Below are 23,726 nucleotides of genomic sequence, written 5' to 3'. Positions count from 1 at the left end.
TAATACTGATATGTATTGTAGTAGTTTTGTTGGCTAAACATGTGATGCATATCTTGCATGAATTTAACAGTTGTTCTCATCCATTCATATAGTTAATATCAAATTAATATTGATAAATATGAGTGTACAGGATGGTGAGCATGAATTACCAACACAAATCCTCTCCTTTGGGAAAAACCTGATATGTATGTTCAAGAGGATCTTATTCTGAACATCAGGATAATAATCAGGACATTCACGCCAGAGCTTCCAAGTAAGGTGCTCGCCTGCCATTGGGAGCAACTTCGGGTTTAGTGTCTTTCCCAAGGACACTTCGATACATGGATTAGTGTGCAACCCGCTCTACCATCTGAGCCACAGCCACCCACAGTTGTCTTTTCTTAAATCCTTATGTGGTGGCGGGGCGTTGTTTGGCTCAGCTGCAGGAGGGACTGATTGGGGGAGTGGTTCAGGGAACTGTGCCTGGAAGAGGGTTAGTTGGCACAGCTGCAGGCAATCACTGATTTGTCTCTCTCCACATAAAAGAACTAGTAGGTCACCAGACGGGGTTGCACTCCTGAGGACACAGAGCAGCAGGCTGGCTGCGGACAGGCAGGACGCGTGGCGTACGTTCGAATGCTCGGCAGGAGAGCACAAGTAAATGAGAACATTGTTTCTGTAAAATAAACACGGTTGCCGATTTGTACTGGGCTCGTTGTTGTTCGTTTGGAACGGAAGAACCCACAGTGACGGCAACATGTCTGTCACACCTTATGACTTCTCCGTCACATCTTTACTTAACCTCAGGACATTTTAAATTGAGGTCAAAGAAAAGGGGTTGTAGGACAGGACTTAGGACGTACTGTTTTTGACTATTCAATCACACTTGAAATACACAAGGCAGAGGAGGACGACAAGGGACAGATGAGACCATGACAAAAAGGCAGCAAGTAAAGTATACCAAGACAGGAGGGGGTGAGTGACTACGCAGTAAAACACAAAACCAAGATCAAACAAAAACCTACAAAGTCAAACAGTAAAAGCAAAAACCAGACTAAAATAAAGACTAAAAACTAAAAACTTAAAAGAGGAATCACAAAACCCAGATTGAAGTTCACTAGCTAGGACCCCGCCTCGGCCGAGGGCGAACCTTCATTGATTGAGGGAGATTAAGCCAGGGTGAGAGTTTCGCGGTTTGGGGAAGGCTTAGTTGAGGATCCACTGTGGCTCCCGGGCCTTGCAGATCCCCAAGATCTCCATGTGGGACGGAAGGATAAAGGCTATGAAAAATGATAACCATAAGTGAAACGGTTTAACAAGAGGGAGGTTTAGGCCGAGGTTTAGAGTGGGTGGATATTTATAGGAGTGTGGGGGAGTGGTTGAGGCGTGGTCCTGCTCCTGAAATTCAGCTAAAACTTTATCTCCAATAAAGACAACCGAATGGAAATGAAGTCCAAACCATAACAAACTCACTGCTATTTAAAAACGCCCACACATATGCTTGAAGCTGAGATGTTGTTTCTACAAATACATCTAAAAATGGCTTTACTGCCATTTCAACAACAAAAAAAAGTACAATAGCTGCGGTATCATTTTTACAATGATGCCTTCACACAAAAACACAAAATCTTCTCTAATTCCCCTAGAGTCTGTGGGATAATGTGTAACTCCTATAGCTGTACATGGCATTCAAACATTTATGAAACCTTGCAAAGGAAGTTTCTGACGCACCGTATCGAAGATGGCAGATCTTGAGGTACCGGTCCAGGCTGACCACGGTCATCGTGATGAGGCTCCCGCAACCAAAAAAGAAGCCTGCCCAGCCGTAGAAGCGACAGCCCTCCCAGCCAAAGAGCCAGCGGTGGGAGAAACTAGATACGATGAAAAAGGGCTTTCCAGTCACTGCAAGGACAGAAAAGGGGAAAGATGGGGATGAGGAGGAAGGGAAATCGGTGAGATTCATGAAATGGAAAGAGTGGAGTCGGTGGGAAAAGAAAGCAGAGGAAGATAATGGGAGTGTTGGGTGGGAGAAAGAGAAAAAGTTGTATCTGATCAACTGTAAACCTGAATATCTCAGACATTTGTCAAAATTTCATAAAAAACTGGGAACACGTTTCAATCCTGTTCCTCTTCTCCCTAATTACACAGAAAAAAACATTTAACAGTCAGTGGTAGAATACCAGTTCTCAACTGTGCAAATAAAGATATTTGGTTTCCACATTGTACATACAGGAGAGATGTAACCAGGGTTGTTACCAATACCCAATTCACTTTGTGAATATGTATCTGGCTCCATTGGAAATTGTTTCTTGTCTTTGCATCCTAAAAAGCACAGACTCCGGGTTGATTTTGAAACTTTTGGTGCAGCCTTTAACCAATGATCATTTACCACCAAACACTGTATGTTGTGCGCCGGAGCTACCACTGGCCAGAACATTGATAGAACGAGTTCAATATCATCACTCTTATGCTGTGTTCCAAAACCACGTCCTCCCCCTAATACACTCACATGTAGTACACCGAAATTGTTGTACAGTTGCACATCTGCGAATTGCACTTACCAGAAATAACTGTAACATTTTAAATGCATCACCCACCAACATATTTACTGACTTTTACTGTTTTACCTGAAAAGGAATGTGTTGTCATGCCCATTGTTAATGCACACACTAAAAATACTAATGCTTCTATCCAACAACAGCATAGTGGTACTTAGTTTTGCAACAGCTGCAGCTTCATCGACTGCTGCAGTGAAAAAATACTTTAGGTCAGTGGTCCCATTCTTTCCACTCCCTAGCCATTATGGCACCATTGAAGTTGAAAAGTGTCCATCGTTGTTTACCAATTTTGTAGACCGCTTTGAGTACATCATCCAGGTACTTATAGGGCACTGCATGTTTCCATACTTGACAATGTAAAGGCTCACATGCACTCAAAATTGTAAATTTTAGAACATTATGTGAGTCATCACCAGTGATTGCTGATTGGTTCGCCATTCTGAAGGACAGACCAATCAGCAACCACTGCTGATGACGCATATGATGACATACTAAACCTCAATGTGAACAGGGTTTCAAGACTATAATAACAGCAAAAGACTAAAGCTGTGAGTAACAGTCCGGCGGAGTCAGGCTATGCCTCTATACTATGGAACATCTCATTTCTTTTGGAGGAACTTTGTTGCTTTACTGTTGGCTTTAAATTATCTGTCTTTGAAATCTTTATTTTAACCACAACCTTTTTAATAATCAAACTAATTATTTTCATTTTTTTTTTCACAGTTCTTTTAACTCTTTTGGCTACTCAGCTTGAACACATGCATAAAGAAAAAAGATTACATTACACAGTTTCACTGTACACATTCAAATAATTTTGATTGCAACTGTAACAGCTGTACTAAGGATACAGGTTGAATGGAAATGCATGCGGCAGAAAAGTCCCACTCCATGTCTTGTAGTGTTCATGACTAAAGCCCCTTCCTTTTATGCCACTGTTTAACATTCAAAGGATACAAAGCTTGAATACATGTGACAACTCTTGAGAACTTGAGTTTCCAATCGATAAATAGCATAAAGTCAAGTGACAAAGGAGAGTGGGAGGACTGATACTCACATGAACACAAAACAATAGCAGTAATTCTGGTTGTAAAATGTCCTTGAAATGTAAGCTGCTTGGTATAAAAGTTTAACTAGCAAAACCGAGATAACTGGTGGAGAAATTTTATGGATGGAGAATTTGATGAGACAAGTTGAATGGGAGTCTATGGAGCTGGAGGCTTTTTGGAGGCAACCTATAGTGGCACCCAGTGGTATTGTAGCTTACGGCACTTCTGCATTGGCCTAATTTCTTTGGAACCGGAAGCGACGTTCATTTTTATATACAGTCTGTGGCTCAGCCCAAAGCTCCAGTTTATTAATTACATCAGCATGACTCCATGACAGTTGTGGTGTGTTTCAGATGTGGGCCCTGTTCCTGGAAAGCTGGACAGGCCAAGAGCCATGTGGCATGCCAGGCGTCGAGCGGCATGAAAGAGATAACTATCAAAACCTCTCAAGGCGAGATTGCAGACAAGACGAGCCAAATGATTTCTTGGATTCACTGAAAACCCAGCAGGGGATGTACACACACTTGCATACGCTTGCTCACATGTTTGGAGGCTTAACAGCATTTACATATTCTGAAACATGGCATCTTCCAGCTGAACAACGTTCAGCTCTACAGACCAGGCAGTTGTTTTGCTTGCCCTTTGGCTCATGTTGCCTGATAATGACAACCATTGCTGTTATTTTTCTCCCATCTCATGTGGAAAGATTCAGAAAAAGAATTACCATAACAAACACAGTATACACTGTATGTATATATATATAATTTTTCCTGTTTGATAATGCCTCTGACATGAAGTTACTGGAGTTGTGCATACATGTAAATGACCTTAGCAATCACTAGCATTTAAAGTAATGTTTTCCTAATTAGATAAGGCTGATTTAAAAAAGTAGCAAGTTTAAAAAATTACATCAAATGTCATTATGCAGACTATTATTGTGATGTTATTTCTGGAAAAAGCATCACACACACTTCTTCTCAGGAGTAGTGCAGTTAAGCACGTGTCAGTGTGCAGAGTGAATTTGAGGGTGATGGCCTTTTAAAAGACACCTGACTTAATAGGATGTGATCAGTGCATCAGGTTGTGTGCAAACTGTCAAGCTAAAACAGCAGGGATGTAAAACACACAGCATCATTTGAAGGTCTGAAAGCAAACATAAAATGTACATACTTTAAAGCAGTTTAACTTTGAGGAGGAGCTAGCTTTAATCAAATTAAGACGTGGGCAGAATGAAAAATCTGAAGAGGCAGAAACAATCTACATCCAATCAAGATGATTCCACCTTTACAACCCCTGAGAAACACTGCAGCATGATGAGGAGTGTCCTGGCTGATAGAGGTTAATAATTGTAAAAAATAAATGTAATCAACTAGTGGAATGACCCATTTTAGAATAAAACTCCTCAGTTATTCTCAATATGAGGATGACATCATTCATGTCACAAGGCATGAGAAGACAGCAGACTGGTTGAAAAACATTCATTGTGAGTCAGGACTTCTGCCTAAGTAGCTGTAGGGGAAACACATGGGCCGATAGCCCAGCTTTGTTCACTTTCAGGGCACACATGTTCTTTGTTTATTTAACTTTGACTGTGTCTGCACAGAGCAGGGCATACACAGGTCAGCATCCCACGCTGATCTGTGCTAATGCCAAAATCCATACAGACCCGGTAGATAAGGTCAAAACTCATCAAGGAGAAAAACCCACTCTGGGTTTGTAGCATTTTACCAATGAAATCCTCTCAAGGCGAAGGAGGTTGAGGCAGATTGCACCTTTCTGGGAGCACATGTTCTGGCTGATTCTTTGGACCGCCACAGCTCCTCTTGGTTAGATTTTTTTTTTTGCATTTTCTGAACAGTTTCTTGACAGGAAATAATTTAATGTGGGAAATGAAATGACCTTGACCTTGAACAATCTCTGGTCCTCAGGTTATCGTTGTGCAGCTGCACTTATTTTCCAATGTGATATTGGAAAAAAAGCTGAAATAACTGGATGGGTTATGATTACTTCACCTTCAAGTGTTCATTTTAACTTATTTGGAACGCTGACATTCAGTAGCTAAAGGGCTATTTCATTACAAGTACACTGAATAGAACTGATTTGAGAGCTGAGAACAGCCATGATCTATGTCATCTCAAGAAACTGCTTTTTTATTGCGGTTGTTACATCACAAAAAACACATTTCATGCCTGGCCCAAGTAAACGATGTACTGTAAAAAAAAAATCTCATTTATGTACCACTCTCTAACCAGATTAAACCAATAATTTAGTTCAATTTGAGGCATATCTAAGAGACATTACGGCCTGGATGACATTTTTTTTTATTATTATTATACATTTTGACCAATCTGTAGCTATTGTATTCGGCCCAAAGCACAACTTAGAAACTAATTATGCAACCATTTAGTTACTCTGACTAACATTACTGTGAATAATCTTAGTGCTATTTTTAATGAATATATGTCCTCCAATTCACATAAAGCTCTAGTACCCTGTTTCCACCCGGTATTATCAATGCGTCCTGACCCGTCCTTGTGTGATTGGATCAAAATTGGCCATAAAGCTGGCCACTGTTTGTTCCCACCTGGCATTAAAATGCATCTCCACACACTTCTTGCGTGTGGAGATGCATTTTTGCACTCAAGACGAGTGACCACTTGTGAATCTCACTTCCCTGCTCTATTTGTAAATAAACATGTACACCACATAAATATACAAGAACACGAACAGAAAGGGGAGAAGAGAAGTATGGCAACAGGCAAATAACAAAATGAGACATCTATGCTCATTGATCCTCATTTTGAAGTACTGTGTTTTTAAATGTCTGAATGCAGTTTGTTGGCAATTTTGTAGGCTAATTGACAACCTGAACCTGATCAATTCCAGGTCAGATTATTGAATTGTTCCAGCATGTCTCAGCAGCTGTAGATCAATGAAGGGGGCGGCGGCTCTTCCACAGCTGTGCGTCTGATGCATGTTGGAAAATACACGAGAAACTAAAGTGAATAAAAGTTCAACCCAGAGAAGGCTTTGGTGAACATATGGCTTACATAGCAGCCTCTCTTTTAAATCACTCTACAGCTGCTTTATAGCATGAGTTTGCAGTAAATCTGCTTTATGTACAGTTCAGCTGAGCTTAGAACAATCATGCAGGAGATTTTTTTCTGGTAACAAAAAAACGGCAGGCAGGAGTCTTCAAGTGAAAGATTAAAAGGAGGAAAAGAAAAACTCTAAAACTAACGAAACCTGTTGTAACATGAGGGTCATGCGTGGGAGCACCGGGTCAGTTATGAACACAGGAACATGGCACCAAGAGCTGCATTTATTTATAATCCTTATTCAGAGGATGTCAGCTGAGTAGGTAGTCTTCCCATATGGCCTAGGATGCATTTAGGACGCATTGCGTACTCACTACGAATGCCTTGTTTTACTTGTGTAATGTTGCTAAGATCAAATACATTCTGTCCCAATGCGATATGGAGAAATTAATCAATGCATCTGTGGCTGGCACGCTAGACTACTGTAATTATTTGTTATAAGCCTCCAAGTGACTCAAAATGCAGCTGCAAATGTGCTAATGGGAGTTAGTAAGAGAGAGAATATAACTTCCCTACATTGACTTCCTTTATAGTTGGAACCATATTCCAGTGATTTTGCACTGTAACATTTTTAAAAAAAAATCAGATTAAAGTGTTAAAAGCATTAATTCAGATGTGCAGGAACTAGATTTTGATGGTAAAATTAAGAAAGTAATTACTTAAATATGTAAATTAATTATTTTCAAATAAAATACACAGCATTTTGCTAAAAAAAAAAAAAAAAAAACGAAGATGGAGCCCATTAATCCATTTATAGCCAAATGTAAAATGTTGAACTACGTTTTTGCTGTAGTTTACATTTTTACGCCATGTTTATTTCTTCCACAATTAAGTTTGAGCTTCTTTGTCAAAACACCAAATTGCTGGAAGAAATTATGTCTATGCCACTTTTCAAAGTAAGTTTCTACCAATTTAATGTACCAACAACTCAGGTTGCTTCATCTTTTAAAGGAACCTACCACTAATATAAGGCTTCCAACTTGTGTATTGTGCGCAGGAAACTCCAAATGTCAGGGCATTAGAAGGTAAGAAGTGTTCATTAACAAAAGAGTCATCCATTAAAAAATAAATATGTCAGTTCCAGAAGTTGTGTAGGGACTTAAATTGATCTTGGGCCAGTGAAGGGCAAGCATGATGGATTGGAACCATTCTAACATTTGAGATGCAGCGCTAGATAATGAACAGGATTGATAAAATAGAAAGAAAAAAAAAAGAAAGTTCATGAAAAGCCAAACAACAGAGGGATGGCTCCATCTTCTGAGGAGTGGAACAAACTATGGGAATGGAAATCACTTAATTTGAATGATTGCTTCTTTTTGCTTCAAACCAATGAATAAATTAATCATTGAAAATGCTAAGAGTGTCTTTCTGCAGAATTTATGAAGACAGACTGACTGACACTTCAGTAAACCAATTTATTGGCTATGCAGGTCTGTTTAGGGAGGAGATTAGTAATGGTTGATGGAATTTAAGGCCTTTACCTTCAATAGTAATGTTTTCAGGCTCAGTTGCTTGTCTGTTAGTTAACATGATTTTTAATGAGGATTTTTGACATTTTTACAATGCTGTTACTGTTAAACACATCTGGAATGAATGTTTTTTCCCTCAAACACTTGACCAAGCATGAAGTTTGATATGTTTATAGTTTTTCCTCCTTCTTTTGTATGCATGTTATCAATTACACTTGTGTCTGCCATGATGAGAACAAATGTCTGCTGTGAAATTCTTTCTGTAAACTGAATACTTACTCTGCGTATTTTTAGTCAATCACAGACATAACTTTGCTATTATAATTTTAAACCTACATTAGTAGCCACAACTACTTATATAGTGGAAAAATATGGTGAATGTCTTCAAATGTTCATCACCCAGATAAACAACAACAACAACAACATTCTAGTGACATTAAAACAGAGATAAACAGCAAATCCTCAAACTGACGAAGCTGGAACCAACACATTTTTACTTGGAAAACGACTTAAACAATTTCTCATATAGTCAGCATAATGCTGATTCTGTCGATCGCTTTATAAAGTCTACAAATGTTAATGAACCCAGAAGCAGACCACCTGATTTGCATAAACCTTTGCTAAATAGGCTGTTTACACCTGGCATTATAATTCGACCCACGTGACTTCAGTGACCACTTGAAAGCATATCTCACTTCTCCTTTCTGCATGTGAGCAAACACGGACATGACTTAAATATACAAAAGAATAAGCAGCAAGAATTGACAGAAATGGGAGGAGAGGAGTCGAAGCAACAGGTATTTAACAAAATGAGACATCCTTGCTCATTGAAGGCTCATTTTATTGGGCCATCTCCAAGAAATGTATGATGTATTTGTAAATGTCTGAGCACTTGAACATGTAATTCACAACCTTAACTGTCACTTTCAGGACCCAATAACATCACTTCATTCTCAGATTATTTAATTATTCCTTGGGGGGTTTTTTAGAGGGAAAATTAACTGTGCAACGGGACAGGGGCTCTTCCATATCTGTTGGATTGATGGGTGTCAGAAATGAGATCAGATTAACTGAAAAAACAAATAAAACAAAACATGCTCTGTTGTGGGACCTTGGTCACATGATCCCGCCTCACATGACATTTACGTGTGTGTAAGTTTGACGTTTGATGCAGACCAAAATGTGGCTATCTCACGTTTTTCTATAGTGGATGAACATTTCTATTTCACGTTTTATCGTGTTACTGGGTTGCTTGGAATATTTAACCCTTGTGTTGTCCTCGGGTCAAAATGACCCGCAGCTGTGTTCAACCAAGGTTCTATTTTATTTCTATGTTTTTATATTTTTTGGGATCATTGGTGATCATTCTTTAAAGAAACCCTCACAGCCTCCTTGTCACCAATGATCCCAAAAAATATGAAAATAAAATAGAAATTGGTTGAACACAGCTGCGGGTCATTTTGACCCAAGGACAACATGAGGGTTAAGAAGGTTTTTGCTTCCCCCTGCTCAATGCGTCACAGTGCTGCTCCAATTATACGCAACAGGAACATCTTAGAACTTGTTGATCACACCTTGTATTCAATCTGTACCACCAACCTGCTAATGTGGCTTTTGAGCATGTCAGTGCATACTTTAAAAAACTGAAATGATGACCAATCCTGATCACTGAGACAAACTTCTGCCAGTTCCCAATGTGCATGGTTCAAGCATGCATTCACTGCATTCAGTAAAGATCAGTATATTGCCGTCATTGCAAGGTTGCAGAAATGTGCTGACTTGACTTCTCACAACTCCACTTTCCATGAGTTTGCAGAGCCTTTCTCTTTTTTAATGGTGAGCAAAATGAACAACAAAAGAAGATGACCGACGGGCAGTCCAGTGCGGACCTGAAAGTCACAGCGGCGCAAGGAAAACCTAAGATGATTGGACAATTTCGTTCTACCTTCCCAGACTTATCAAAACTCTTCAGGCAGATCATGTGTCTGTCTGAAAGCAAATACCAAACTTGAGTAAGTCAAAACACATCCAGACTGAGTGATGTCTATCTCCAGACAGTTCTGAGGGGATTGTGGCTCATCTTGTGCAGAAGCGCTGCCAGGTGTCTGGCAGCAGACAATACACACACGTTGGACAAAATGTGACTGAAATAGTTGTAATTTATTGTTGAAAAGCTGAACTGGAGGTGTTTTTCATCAGCTGCCCTTCCAGTGGCCTCCAGATCATTTAAGTACTTGACAGTCACATTCAAATAAAACTGAAACTGAAATGTTCTCCCTGTCAGGAAAACAGCACTTGCCACAATTTTAACACATATTACAAAAGCCATGATACAGAAGGTGAACCGAGCTGTCATAGTATTTACCTGATCAGTTTCATCACTAAATGACTAATCAACATGAATAATAAACTTTTGCTAATAGTCCACAATTGCGATTCATCCATGTGTTTTTCAGTGAGATAATGTGCAGTTGTTCGACGGTGTTAACAACTGCCCTTTGTTAGACAATAGTTACTGTGGTAAATAAAAGATGCATTTTGGTAGAACAGCATCAGGAGCACTATTATAACCCTCAGTGCTGGAGTAGAGTCCTGACCCTGATTTGAAAGTAAAAGATTAATTATGTTTATAACTCGACCAAAGAAGATACATATTGTACAGTATACAGTCCAACTTGACTTGATGCAGCTTTCCAAATATATATAATATTTCAAATAAAAGTATGAGCACTTAGTAAATGCATTCTAATAACAAACTCATGTGCTTCTAAAATGCATCACATTACCTGATATGCCAAAATCGAAGACTGCTAGATTAACAGTCATGAGCTCAGGAGGCTTCAACTTGGTCTTGCGTTTGATGGTCATATAAATGACGTAGCCATTCCCTGTTGTAGACATGATTCCTGTTGGAGAGAGAAAAAATGTTATCCCTTGTGATTTGGATTTGGCTTTTCTTTCCTTAGAAGATTCAGAACCTGCACAGAAGTCAAATATTTTCTTCTGTTTGGACTGTCCAGCAGTCTGCTGCTGTATGGATGCAGCAGAGACACATCTCACGAGCTATGTGAGATATCTACATTTATATCACATTCGCTAAGCTGAGCAATAATTAAGCAATATTGCACTCGAGGGTGTGCTCTAACATCATTATGGGCACAACAGTGATGCGGTCAGGACTGAGGCGCTTGCGCCAAGGTCCGTAAGCATCACTCGGCGCAAGCTCCTCTGTCCTGACAGCATTACTGTCGTGCCAACAATGAAGTTAAAGCACACCCTCTCATGTAATATTGAGATGATACAACAAGTTACAAACTAAATAAGATATGTAATCAAAATGTATTCATATTGTGGGGCAATTCTCTCTCAAAATATAAAAATTGTGTTCGTGTGATCTCCGTTTCCATGGCAATACACGGGGTGTGACTAAGAACTGGAAAACAATCAGTCACATCAGTAGACTCTAATGTATACAATGTTTACTAGTCTAGGAAGTAGTCTGACCATTAGTAACGACCGAGCAACAGAGATGATTTTATAGTCCATGTTATTGCTAGAGATCGTTTCTCAAATTGAATAAATACAGCACATAGAAACACTAAATTCCTTAGCGAACTCAGTCTTGTTGTAATGAAGACATCCGCTGAAAAAAGATATAAATGGACTCGTGTATTTTTTACGATTTTTAGCATAGCGTCATTTGTCAAAGCCAAACCAGTCAAGCTAGCCACCACTAGGATTTAAAATGCGCGACTGCCCGTAGTGTTATGGTACAGGTGCTTGGAGCGACAAATAAGGACCAAAAGAGACCCAATTTTGCCAAATGGGTCACATTTAATAGGCCTATAACAAGTAAAAACTAAATTACATTGCAAATTATATGAAATTCAATTCCAATTTTATATTCCTATTGAGGAAGTGGAGTGCTATTCTCTAGTGATGAGCAGGTTGTGATGTCATGCTAATTTGAGCATGTTCCAAATGTTCAGTTGACCAATCAGATCTCTGGGTCAGAACCACTTGTTGTATAATATAAGTATTTACCATTTAGATATGTGTTTTGGACATAATAAGTGAAGCTTGTTACATAGCTAATTTGATGAACTTTTACTTTTTTACCTGGTGAATGTATAATATTCAGTCTCCAAGTATCTTGTTTTGATCAAGTCCTGATTTATGAATACAGTGGGTACGGAAAGTATTCAGACCCCTTTAAATTTTTCACTCTTTGTTTCATTGCAGCCATTTGCTAAAATCAAAAAAGTTCATTTTATTTCTCATTAATGTACACTCAGCACCCCATCTTGACAGAAAAAAACAGAAATGTAGAAATTTGTGCAAATTTATTAAAAAAGAAAAACTGAAATATCACATAGTCATAAGTATTCAGACCCTTTGCTGTGACACTCATATTTAACTCACATGCTGTCCATTTCTTCTGATCCTCCTTGAGATGGTTCTACTCCTTCATTGGAGTCCAGCTGTGTTTAATTAAACTGATTGGACTTGATTAGGAAAGGCACACACCTGTCTATATAAGACCTTACAGCTCACAGTGCATGTCAGAGCAAATGAGAATCATGAGGTCGAAGGAACTGTCCAAAGAGCTCAGAGACAGAATTGTGGCCAGGCACAGATCTGGCCAAGGTTACAAAATAATTTCTGCAGCACTCAAGGTTCCTAAGAGCACAGTGGCCTCCATAATCCTTAAATGAAAGAAGTTTGGGATGACCAGAACTCTTCCTAGACCTGGCTGTCCAGCCAAACTGAGCAATCGTGGGAGAAGAGCCTTGGTGAGAGAGGTAAAGAAGAACCCAAAGATCACTGTGGCTGAGCTCCAGAGATGCAGTAGGGAGATGGGAGAAAGTTCCACAAAGTCAACTATCACTGCAGCCCTCCACCAGTCGGGGCTTTATGGCAGAGTGGCCCGACGGAAGCCTCTCCTCAGTGCAAGACATATGAAAGCCCGCATAGAGTTTGCCAAAAAACACATGAAGGACTCCCAGACTATGAGAAATAAGATTCTCTGGTCTGATGAGACCAAGATTGAACTTTTTGGCGTTAATTCTAAGCGGTATGTGTGGAGAAAACCAGGCACTGCTCATCACCTGCCCAACAGTGAAACATTGAAACATGGTGGTGACAGCATCATGCTATGTTTTTTTTTTTCAGCTGCAGGGACAGGACGACTGGTTGCAATTGAAGGAAAGATGAATGCGGCCAAGTACAGGGATATCCTGGAAGAAAACCTCTTCCAGAGTGCTCTGGACCTCAGACTGGGCCGAAGGTTCATCTTCCAACAAGACAATGACCTTAAGCACACAGCTAAAATAACAAAGGAGTGGCTTCGGAACAACTCTGTGACCATTCTTGACTGGCCCAGCCAGAGCCCTGACCTAAACCCAATTGAGCATCTCTGGAGAGACCTGAAAATGGCTGTCCACCAACGTTCACCATCCAACCTGACGGAACTGGAGAGGATCCCCAAATCCAGGTGTGAAAAGCTTGTTGCATCATTCCCAAGAAGACTCATGGCTGTACTAGCTCAAAAGGGTGCTTCTACTCAATACTGAGCAAAGGGTCTGAATACTTATGACCATGTGATATTTCAGTTTTTCTTTTTTAATAAATTTGCACAAATTTCTACATTTCTGTTTTTCTCTGTCAAGATGGGGTGCTGAGTGTACATTAATGAGAAATAAAATGAACTTTTTTGATTTTAGCAAATGGCTGCAATGAAACAAAGAGTGAAAAATTTAAAGGGGTCTGAATACTTTCCGTACCCACTGTATCTATAGTATGTGGCTATTAGATGCTGAATTTTCACTGCTATTAGCAGGCTAGATACTGTACTTTCTAACTGTGTCTGCATGTGGTTTGCTGCTGGGAAGGCAATGAGAGCAATGTAACTGCATAACATACACCTAAGAGCAATACATTTAAAACTGCTCTGAACTGTGTAAGAATTCTGTGTGATATGTCAACTAAGAGCAACCTCTTTCACGTGGCATGCAGGCAGTTTATTTATTATGAATATAAAAAATAGTTGAAAGTAGAGCAAGAAAAATGTCTCAATGCAGCAGAGTTCTATAGCGATGTAGTGCTAAATCAAAGATGTTCTGCAGTTGGATGATTAAAGTTTGAGGTCATAATAACTACTGCTCCCAACCACTATCAATGATTTTATGTCTAGTCTGGGTAGCAGACACATACTGGGAATCAGGACCAGCTATCACCCACATAGGAATTAGTAAATTGTTGGATTCCTTTCCATTATGTTGTAGAGTTCTGTTGTAAGGACTTTATAATGTTAAGCTCCTTGAAATAACTTATGTTGCTATTTGGTGCAATATGAATAAAACTGAATAATCTTTAACCTATTACATTTAAAAGTAGCAATACAGGTTAACGTAGATGTCAATTCTTGAGGATTTCATAAGTAAATGTCTTAAAACTACATTTTGAGGGGTGTTCACTCGGTTACTATCTGCAACCTTACTGCTAGAAGCTACAAAGTCATACATATCCTTTAAAAGCCAAACAAATTTAGAAATACAGCAGCTTTTCATGTTCTGTGACTGTTGAGCAGCTGCGAATGAGATATGACAAGTTACAGCTTCAGGCAGCCACCATTCAATGGTAGCACCATATTTAGGCCATCAAATCCTCACTGGCGTCGCCATCCAACAGCCTGAAACTCTCCATACAAACTACACAGTTGTGTTGCCTGTTGTGTGTCCTCTCAGCGTCAGAATTAAAAACAGTTGAGTTTACTGTGAGTATAAATGGTACAAGAAAGTAGTGGTGTAAAGACACTAACATGGACTGTCAGTTTTCTCTGATCCAATTAGGTCTTTCAGTAGATCTGACACTGAGCCTGATGTGTACTGACACAGTTAACCCTGAGAGGATTTGCCTTATTCTTGAACAACTGAAGTGTAAAATTGTACTTTGAACACATGTTGACCAACTTTATGGTTCATTACATATATGTAACATATAAATATGTAATGCATTTTTTTTTGTATCTTACAATAAATTAAATGACCACGTATAATATGTTCATTTACATTTACAAATCTTCAGAGACCTCAATTTTGATTTGAAGATTTTTTTTTTTTTTTTTTTTTTTTTTTTTTCTCATTCAAGCTATAGTCGGAAGAGGTGTGTTTTTAGTTTGAGGCGGAAGATGTATAGACTTTCTGCAGTCCTGATATCATTGGGGAGCTCATTCCACCATTTAGGAGCCAGGACAGCAAAAAGTCGTGATTTTGTTTAGTGTTTAGCTCGCAGTGAGGGAGCAACAAGCCAATTGACAGATGCAGAGCTGAGTGAACGGGCTGGGATGTAGGGTTTGACCATGTCCTGGATGTAGCCTGGACCCGATCTGTTCGCAGCAATGTTTTGAAACGGATGCGGGCAGCTGCTGGTAACCAGTGAAGGGAGCGGAGGAGCGGAGTAGTGTGAGTGAATTTCAGGAGGTTAAAGACCAGTCGAGCTGCTGCATTCTGGATGAGCTGCAGAGGTCGGATGGCGCTAACAGGTAGACCTGCCAGGAGGGAGTTGCAGTAGTCTAGGTGTGAGATGACCAGAGCCTGGACCAGAACCTGCGCCGCCTTCTGAGTGAGAAGAGGGCCTATTCCCTGATGTTGTGCAGCATGTATCTACAGGAATGTGTTGTTGCAGTAATGTTGGCAGTAAGAGAGAGTTGACTGTCGAGTGTCACACCGAGGTTACTAGCAGTCAGGTTTGGAGCTAACACGGAGTTGTCAAAGGTAATAGTCATGTCGTGGGTGGGAGAGCCTTTCCCTGGAAGGAAAAGTAATTCAGTCTTGTCGAGGTTGATTTTCAGGTGGTGTGAGGACATCCACTGAGAGATGTCAGGCAGAAATTCATGCTGCTACCTGTGTTTCAGATCGGGGAAAAGAGAGGATTAGTTGGATGTCATCAGCATAGCTGTGGTAGGAAAAGCCATGTGAGTGAATGACAGAGCCAAGAGACTTGGTGTACAGAGAGAAGAGGAGGGGACCCAGGACGGAGCCTTGAAGGACCCCAGTAGTGAGAGGACAAGGTTCAGACACGGATCCTCCCCAAGTTACCCTGTAAGTACGGTCGTTGAGGTAAGATGAGAACAGGGAGAGAGCAGAGCCTGAGACACCGAGGTCCTGAAGGGAGGAAATAAGGATCTGGTGGTTCACTGTGTCAAATGCAGCAGAAAGGTCTAGAAGGATCAGGACAGAGGAGGAGAGAGAGGCTGCTCTAGCAGTGTGAAGTTGCTCAGAGACAGCAAGGAGGGCAGTCTCTGTTGAGTGGCCTGCCTTGAAACCAGACTGGTGACAGTCAAGAAGGTTATTATGGTGGAGATAGGAGGAGAGTTGATTAAAGATAGCTCACTCCAGAGTTTTGGAAAGAAAGGGAACAAGAGAGACGGGTCTGTAGTTGTTTACTTCAGACGAGTTGAGGGGGGGTTTCTTCAGGAGATTATTGTCTCCTTCAGAGAGTTCGGGAAACAGCCAGTTGACAGAGAAGTGTTAATAAGATGGGTGAGAAAAGGAAGAAGGTCAGGAGCAACAGACTGGACAATGTGAGATGGGATGAGGTCAAGGGGGCAGGTGGTTGGGCTGGCGGAAGTTACCAAGGTAAGAACTTGATTGGGAGACAGGAGGGTGAAAGAGGAAAGTGAAGGGGATGAAGATGAAGATGATGGAAATGTAGTCACAGAAGATGGATTAGAAGGAAGATGGATCAGAGACCTGATTGATTAGGATCTAATATGACAATGTGTCGCCCACTTTTCCTCTCTTCAGACAGGTGTGCTGTCCCACAGAGTCACAGTTTATAAACCACAGTTAAACTGCTGTTTCACAGTGTCCGTCCTCATGGTTGAGCCTGAGTCACCTGGAACTTTGGTGACATCCAGTTTTTTACATCACACAAATTCAGAGGCTTTAACGGTGACACTGTGTCATAGGCTTAGTAGTTAAACACCATGTATATGGATATTATGTCCCAGGGGAAGCATGTACAGTAAAAACAAAAGTGTTCCCAAAACTGACTCCTTAGGGACACCATACGTGACAGGAGAAAAAACACGTGGTTTATCACGGACACACAGGACCCCCTATTTAATAGGTATAACAAAAACCATTATACTGCTCTTCAAGCTAATCCCCTCCTGTGTCTCAAAGTGTGTCCTGTGATTACAGGATGTGCTCAGCATGTGGGTTGATGGGTGCTGCTGATTAGCAGCCATTAAAAGGCCATTAGTCACCCTGAGGAGGCTGGCTGGGTTGTCATGCTCATGTCGTCTGGACTAAATAAAAAAAAAAGTTGTATTGTTTTAAGCTGTTGAAAGCAATTGGTGGGACATGTCTTTTTTTATTTATTTTTTTCACTTTTGATATAAGGAGTAGTTGGAGATTAGTCTGTAATTTTGAGGGTCAGCGGGATCCAGCCCAGGTTTTTTTTTAAAAGGTCAGTAATTTTGAAATAGTCTGTGACTATTTGACTATTACAGCTATGAAAGAGTGACAAGAGGGAATTTGATTCAATGATTGGGTTGATGACCTGAGCAGCAGTCTTTGATAGAGATCTGATGGGTAGAGATAAGTTCAGAGAAGCCTTGTCCTGCTATTACAGTAACTCCTTTCTCACATCTCGGGTGATTACACAGCACTTGAAGGTCAGTTCTTACAGTTGATCTCAGAGATATTTGCATTATAAAACATTTTCAATCTGCCACTGTATACCGCTCCACTGCATTGCTATTATATGTATGTTAGATAACAGTGTATTGTTATTTGTACTTAGCTGTGAGTACATATACAATAAATCTATCAGTTTGTATTAAATCTTTGGTGCCGGCTGTAGATAATGTAAAAGTATGCATTAACGGGGTTTAAAATGTTCTGCACTATTTTATTCAGCAGTACAAAGCAGCACAACCCATATTTATCATGTAAACACTGTACTGACTTACCAACAGTTCTGACAGAATAAATCAATACAAAACATGTGACGCCCTCCAGCCTTTCAATATAAGATAGATTTGGAGGAATGTAAATGTAAATGAGTTTGGTCATGTATGAGTATAGCCATCTACATAGCTGTTGTTGAGTGTAGGTGAGCACGGTGTTCTCGGAGGGAGTCACCAGCTGCAGAGGTGAACAGGAAAAAGATTATTTCTTTTTCTTTCATTGTTAATTTTAGATGCTACATCTTCTTATTTTTGTCACACTGTCATCCATTATCTGCATTGCATGTCTTATTAAAACCTACTGCTCACAATGTACTTAACACCTGACCATAGGAGTCTGTCTTTTGCAGATGTACACAGTATACAACCTCATAACTTTGAGCTACTATATGTTAAAATTACCATATTTCCCCTCAGTTCTCTCTACATCAATGCTTCTAATTATTGAGTCGTATGAGGGTGCTGCAGTGTCTTTTATTTTGTTTAATTTAATGTGTCTCGAGTCAAATCAACATAGTGTTCAGCAAATTCAACCAGATATTTGACATTTAAAATGAAAAGTAGCTACTCTTGAGATAGTATTATATTTTATATATATAACAGTATATTGTTATTTGTACTCAGCTCTGAGTACATACACAATACATTCATCAGTTTGTATTAAATCTTTGGTGCCAGCTGCATAGAAGTAAAAAAGTATACATGAACTGGATTTAAATCGCTATGTTCTGCACGGTATTATTCAGCAGTAAAAAATTAGCACAACCTACATTTACTACAAGAAAATGTCTTTATCTGTTCCACTCAGATCTGTTATCAGCACAGCTACACAGAAACATGTTTTTGATAAGTGTGTTAAAAATGTATACACAACATAGGTTGACTAGAGTTTTGCACTACGTGAGAAAAATGACAACAGATTAAGCCATGAAACAAACTCATAGCAACAAATCTAAAAGAGATGCAGGTACATTCTCTGATCTTATAGCTCCCAAACAGCAGTACTATCACTGGGCCATGCTGACCTCTCAGTAGCATAAGGGAGAAAACAAAAACCCCACATTTTCTTCCCTCACTGTTTTCTAAAAGAAATAACATTAAAACTTGGCCTGGGGTTAAAAAACATTTAACCCTTCAGCCCTGTCAGCTGCTTCCCATTCTGCCTGTTTGAGTTGCACAAATCTCTTTTTCACCTCTAAAAAAAACCAAAAAATTATTCTTCGACTAGGATTTATTTCCAAGGTGACATGGAGGAAAATCAATTAAGTAAATAGCACAATGAGTAGACTGTACATCTTGTATTTTCCTTGTACTCATATGATGCACTGCACCAGGAAATAATATAATAGCAAATAGAGGCTCTCAGCCAAGACTTGGCAATCGGAGAGTTCCCACAAGGAGCAATGTGAGAATGTTTTAAGAAGGATCTTAAAAACAGATAAACATGCCACACAGAAAATGAACTACATATGCCCCAAAGCATATTATGCTGCCCATTCCTCTGGACATCCGTATGCCTCTCATCTTATTTGAGAGCGGCCATAACAATCCTTCCTCAGCGTGATGCAGAAAAACAAATTCATTTGTTTGTTACTTCTAGGCTAGATTATTGTAATTCCTTGTTGTTAGGATGTCCAAATTATTCATTAAAAACCCTGCAGTTGATCTAAAATGCTGTAGCAAGAGTGCTGACGGGATTTAGGAAGAGATGTTTTAGCTTCTCTTCACTGGCTTATTGTTAAATCAAGAGTATAATTTAAAATTCTTTTGCTGATTTACAAAGCTCTTCATGACCAGATTCCATCATATCTCAGAGATCTTATAGAACCATATAATCCTGGCAGAGCACTTCGCTCTCAGTACGCTGGTCTACTTGTGGTTCCTAGAGTTTACAGAAGTAGAATTGAAGGCAGAGCATTCAGTTTTCAGGCTCCTCTCCTGTGGAACCAGCTCCCAGTTTGTGTTCAAGGGGCAGAAACCCTCTCTAGCTTTAAGATTAGACTCAAAACGTTCCTTTTTGATAAAGCTTATAGTTAGAACTGGCTCAGGTGGCCCTAAACCATCCTGCAGTTATGCTGTTATAGGCCTAGGCTGCTTGGGGTTCTCACTCTTTAACTGTCTATAGACTCATATCTCACCATCACATCTCATTAACTTCATGCTTTTTCTCTCCCATAATTTTTGCTTATTATCTGTTGCCTCTCCATACAGTTCCCTCGCTCGCGTAGTTTCTCTTCTTTGTTTTGCAGATGTCCCGTCATGGAGCTACATGTCTCTGCTCTGTGATTGTCGGCCCCACCAGCAGTTAATGTCTTGTATCTCCATGCTGTCCTTTTCTCTCTCTGCTCTCCTCTCACCCCAACCGGTTGAGGCAGATGGCCGCCCACCTCTGAGCCTGGTTCTGTCGGAGGTTTCTTCCTGTTAAGAGGGAGTTTTTCCTTCCCTCTGTTGGAGGTTTTTCTCCCTTAAAGAGGAGTCCCCCCCCTCCCTACCTTATGTGGGAATTGTGGAATTGTTGGGTTTCTCTGTGTCATGTTGTAAAGTTCTGCTGTAAGGACTTCAATGTGTTAAGTGCCATGAAATAACCTGTTCTGTGATTTGGCGCTATATAAATAAAATTGAATTGAATTGAATCTTTAATGCAACTGCATTATTCGTGTCCACATTCACTGCTTGCCATTGCTTGGCCGGTAAGATAAGTTAAAAAAAAAATTATTGACTGGGTGAAATTGGTGCTATACTGCACAAAACATTTTTTTTAGTTCTCTCTTCTTCTAGCCATAATTATGTTTTTTCAGTGCAGGATTTTCTGGAGGAAAAATAGGAATAACCCAGAAATTGTTCGGGGTTCAGAAGGTTATCTTCTGAAGTGAGTCCTGTGTCGGTAGACCTGTTATGTGCAGGCAGATAAATTATGTGAAAAGAAAGATTAAAAAAGAGGACATTTGATCTTCATGTTTAGACTAACAAACGTGGGACTAATGTGCATTTCCATTCGCTACTTATTTTTAGGAGTTGTTTCAGATAAACAGCTGGTGGCACTAAATCTCCATGAAATCAACACAGAATAAAGAAGACAGAATGACTTCACTAAAAGAGCTTTAGTCCAACAGATGACCAACAGTAACACAATGTTAATAATAACATAATAATTACAGTTTATTTGAGCCTGGCATATTTGTCATTAATGAGCCTATATTGTGGCTCCATGGTTAATTTGCACTCTTCATCTCCACTGTAGAGATTTGTGAAAACAAGGAGTTTGTTGATTCATTAGGGGAAACCTGCTGTCTGACACCAGTGACCCTGCATTAGGTTAGCCGCTATATAGGCTATGTTTTCACGAACGGTGTGTTTATGTGTGAGGCAGTGGACAGCGCTTCTTGTAGCACGTGTTGCTGCTGGTGAGGTCTGAGAAAACACAATATTTCAAGCACATAAAATTACTTTTTACATGCTCTAATAGCTTTAGTTGACTTGTGGAGAGTTGCTTTACTCTCCAACATAGTAAGGTGAAACACCATCTCCAGGACATCAATGTTTATGCATTACTTTCAGAAAAAACAGCCTGCTGTGCTTATGTGACCATAACTGTATACATAAATATATATATATATATATATATATATATACATGTGTGTACAACCCTGTTTCCTAAAAAGTTGGCACTCTGTAGAAAATGTTAATAAAAATAGAATGCAAGGATTTGCAAATCATGAAGACATATATTTAAGTACAAATAGACCATGTTTACCACTGTTTTGCATCAGCTCTTCTTTAAACAACACTCTGTAAACATTTGGGGACTGAGGAGACCAGTTGCTGGAGTTTCGGAAGTGAAATGTGGTCCCATTCTTGCCTGATATAGGATTTCAGCATCTCAACAGTTTGAGGTCTCCTTTGTTGTATATTTGATTTCATGATGCGCCAAATTATTTAAATGGGCGACAGGTCTGGACTCCAGGCTGGCCAGTTCAGCACATGGACAGCAGTTGAAATGCATGCCGAATGTGTTTTGGCATTGTTTTGCTGAAAGGCCTTCCCTTGCTTATTGCTGGCTTGTTGCTGGCATGGAATTCTCACATTTCTCAGTTTCAACATTTGATATGTTGTCTTTGTTCTATTTGCAATTTAATATGGGTTTTTGTGATTTTAAATCATTGCTTGTTGTTTTTATTTACATTTTACACAGCATCCTAACTTTTTTAGAAATGGGGTTGTACATAGTAGTTGATGAACCACTCTGTAGGATATATTTAAGTTTTACCCAGTGCTACCATTCCTTTACCTCGGACTAACTTGTATTGTACATTCTGTTAGGCAGCCATCACTTTGGGCTTCGTACTCCTTCTATTTGTAAAAACATTTCTGATTCAAATTTGATGACTTTGTTTGTTTGAGAATTCATTAATAATGAACCACTTATCAACCCAAAGTCTGCCTGCCACACTCGGATAATGTGCATCATGAAAGTGAACATGCAACTAACAGCATAGAACCATCAGATAAAAAACAAACGAAGTTAAGCACAAATACAATCAGGAAGACTATCTTTACATTGTTCTTCCTCAATTTACTTGTCCCCACTGCTTCTCCTTTACCGAAGCATTGCTTCACCCCCTTTAAGAACGACGACATCACGATGAGGTCTGATTGCCAAAGACTCACGTCCTTTACGTTTCTCTCTTGTTCTTGAGCATGACAATAAATATTTTCTTATTCACTCGAATCAAGTCTCTCCTGATTGAAATACAATCCTCTCCCAAAAATACCTGCACACATGTGACTGTTTTTTTCAGTTCTTGCTTGAGGCAAATGCTGACAAGCTGACAGTGAAGTAACTAGAAGAACTCTGACAGCTCACCACACTGCAACTGGAGCGATGCAAACAGGCAAAAATTCGACATCACGTTGACGACACACATGCAGCGAATTCAGAAAACACAACTAAACACAGACACAAAGCAACAGCCATACAGAACACATGACTTAGGTTGTGATTTAGTGCTGTATAAATAAGATTGAATTGAAAGAAAATATTTGTTGTGTTTGCTTCATCACAGTTAGTTGGGTGGCAATCAGAAAAATATCAGGGATAATAAAGAAATGTTAAAAGTAATGTTAGTATTTGGTATTTTTACAGTGTTTGTTTTTTACAGTGGGTCTCTATATCCGGTTGTATTTTCTGAAGTTTAAGTGTATTTCACTTATTTGGTTGTTTCTTCTTTAAAATGCTGCACTGATGTCGCCTAAGTGGAGAGGACGTCTGCTTTATCTGCCTGTGTTTGGGCTACCTAATTAAATTGGACTGGCCTGGAAGCTGCAGGCAGTGCTGCTGTTGTAAATGTGAGAGACTTGAGGAAAAGGTCTGCCCAGGGACCTGGAGACCCCAAGACACATCCAGCAGAGGTTATCAGAACACATTCTCCTTCCTCTGTTTTTTTTTCTTTTTTTCTTTCAGGCTTATAAGACAATTAGCTATCTGTCAGCTTGAAAATTAAGAGTCTGTGTAAATTCAGTTCTGTTCTGTTTTCCTTATGTTTCGTCTCTATTAGTCGACGGGTGAATATGTGCTATTCCTGCAGCTCAGTTGTCTTCAT

General features: G+C 39.7%; 1 protein-coding gene across 1 annotated transcript in view; it reads right to left on the bottom strand.

Moving 5' to 3' along the window:
• opn5 (opsin 5) overlaps window positions 1-23,726 on the bottom strand; it is a 62,117-nt gene that overhangs the window by 13,475 nt on the left and 24,916 nt on the right. Inside the window, exons 4-5 of the mRNA XM_069142016.1 lie at window positions 10,937-11,056; window positions 1,711-1,881 (exon numbers count right to left, since the gene is read on the bottom strand). Coding sequence (XP_068998117.1) covers window positions 1,711-1,881; window positions 10,937-11,056 — 291 coding nt within the window. The remainder of the gene's footprint in view (window positions 1-1,710; window positions 1,882-10,936; window positions 11,057-23,726) is intronic.

This window comes from Embiotoca jacksoni, unplaced genomic scaffold (genome assembly GCF_022577435.1).
Source record: "Embiotoca jacksoni isolate LCO1_2020_lvr unplaced genomic scaffold, fEmbJac1.0.p SCAF_95, whole genome shotgun sequence".
NCBI classification, from domain to species: domain Eukaryota; kingdom Metazoa; phylum Chordata; class Actinopteri; family Embiotocidae; genus Embiotoca; species Embiotoca jacksoni.
This window is presented reverse-complemented; position numbering and strand designations above follow the sequence as displayed.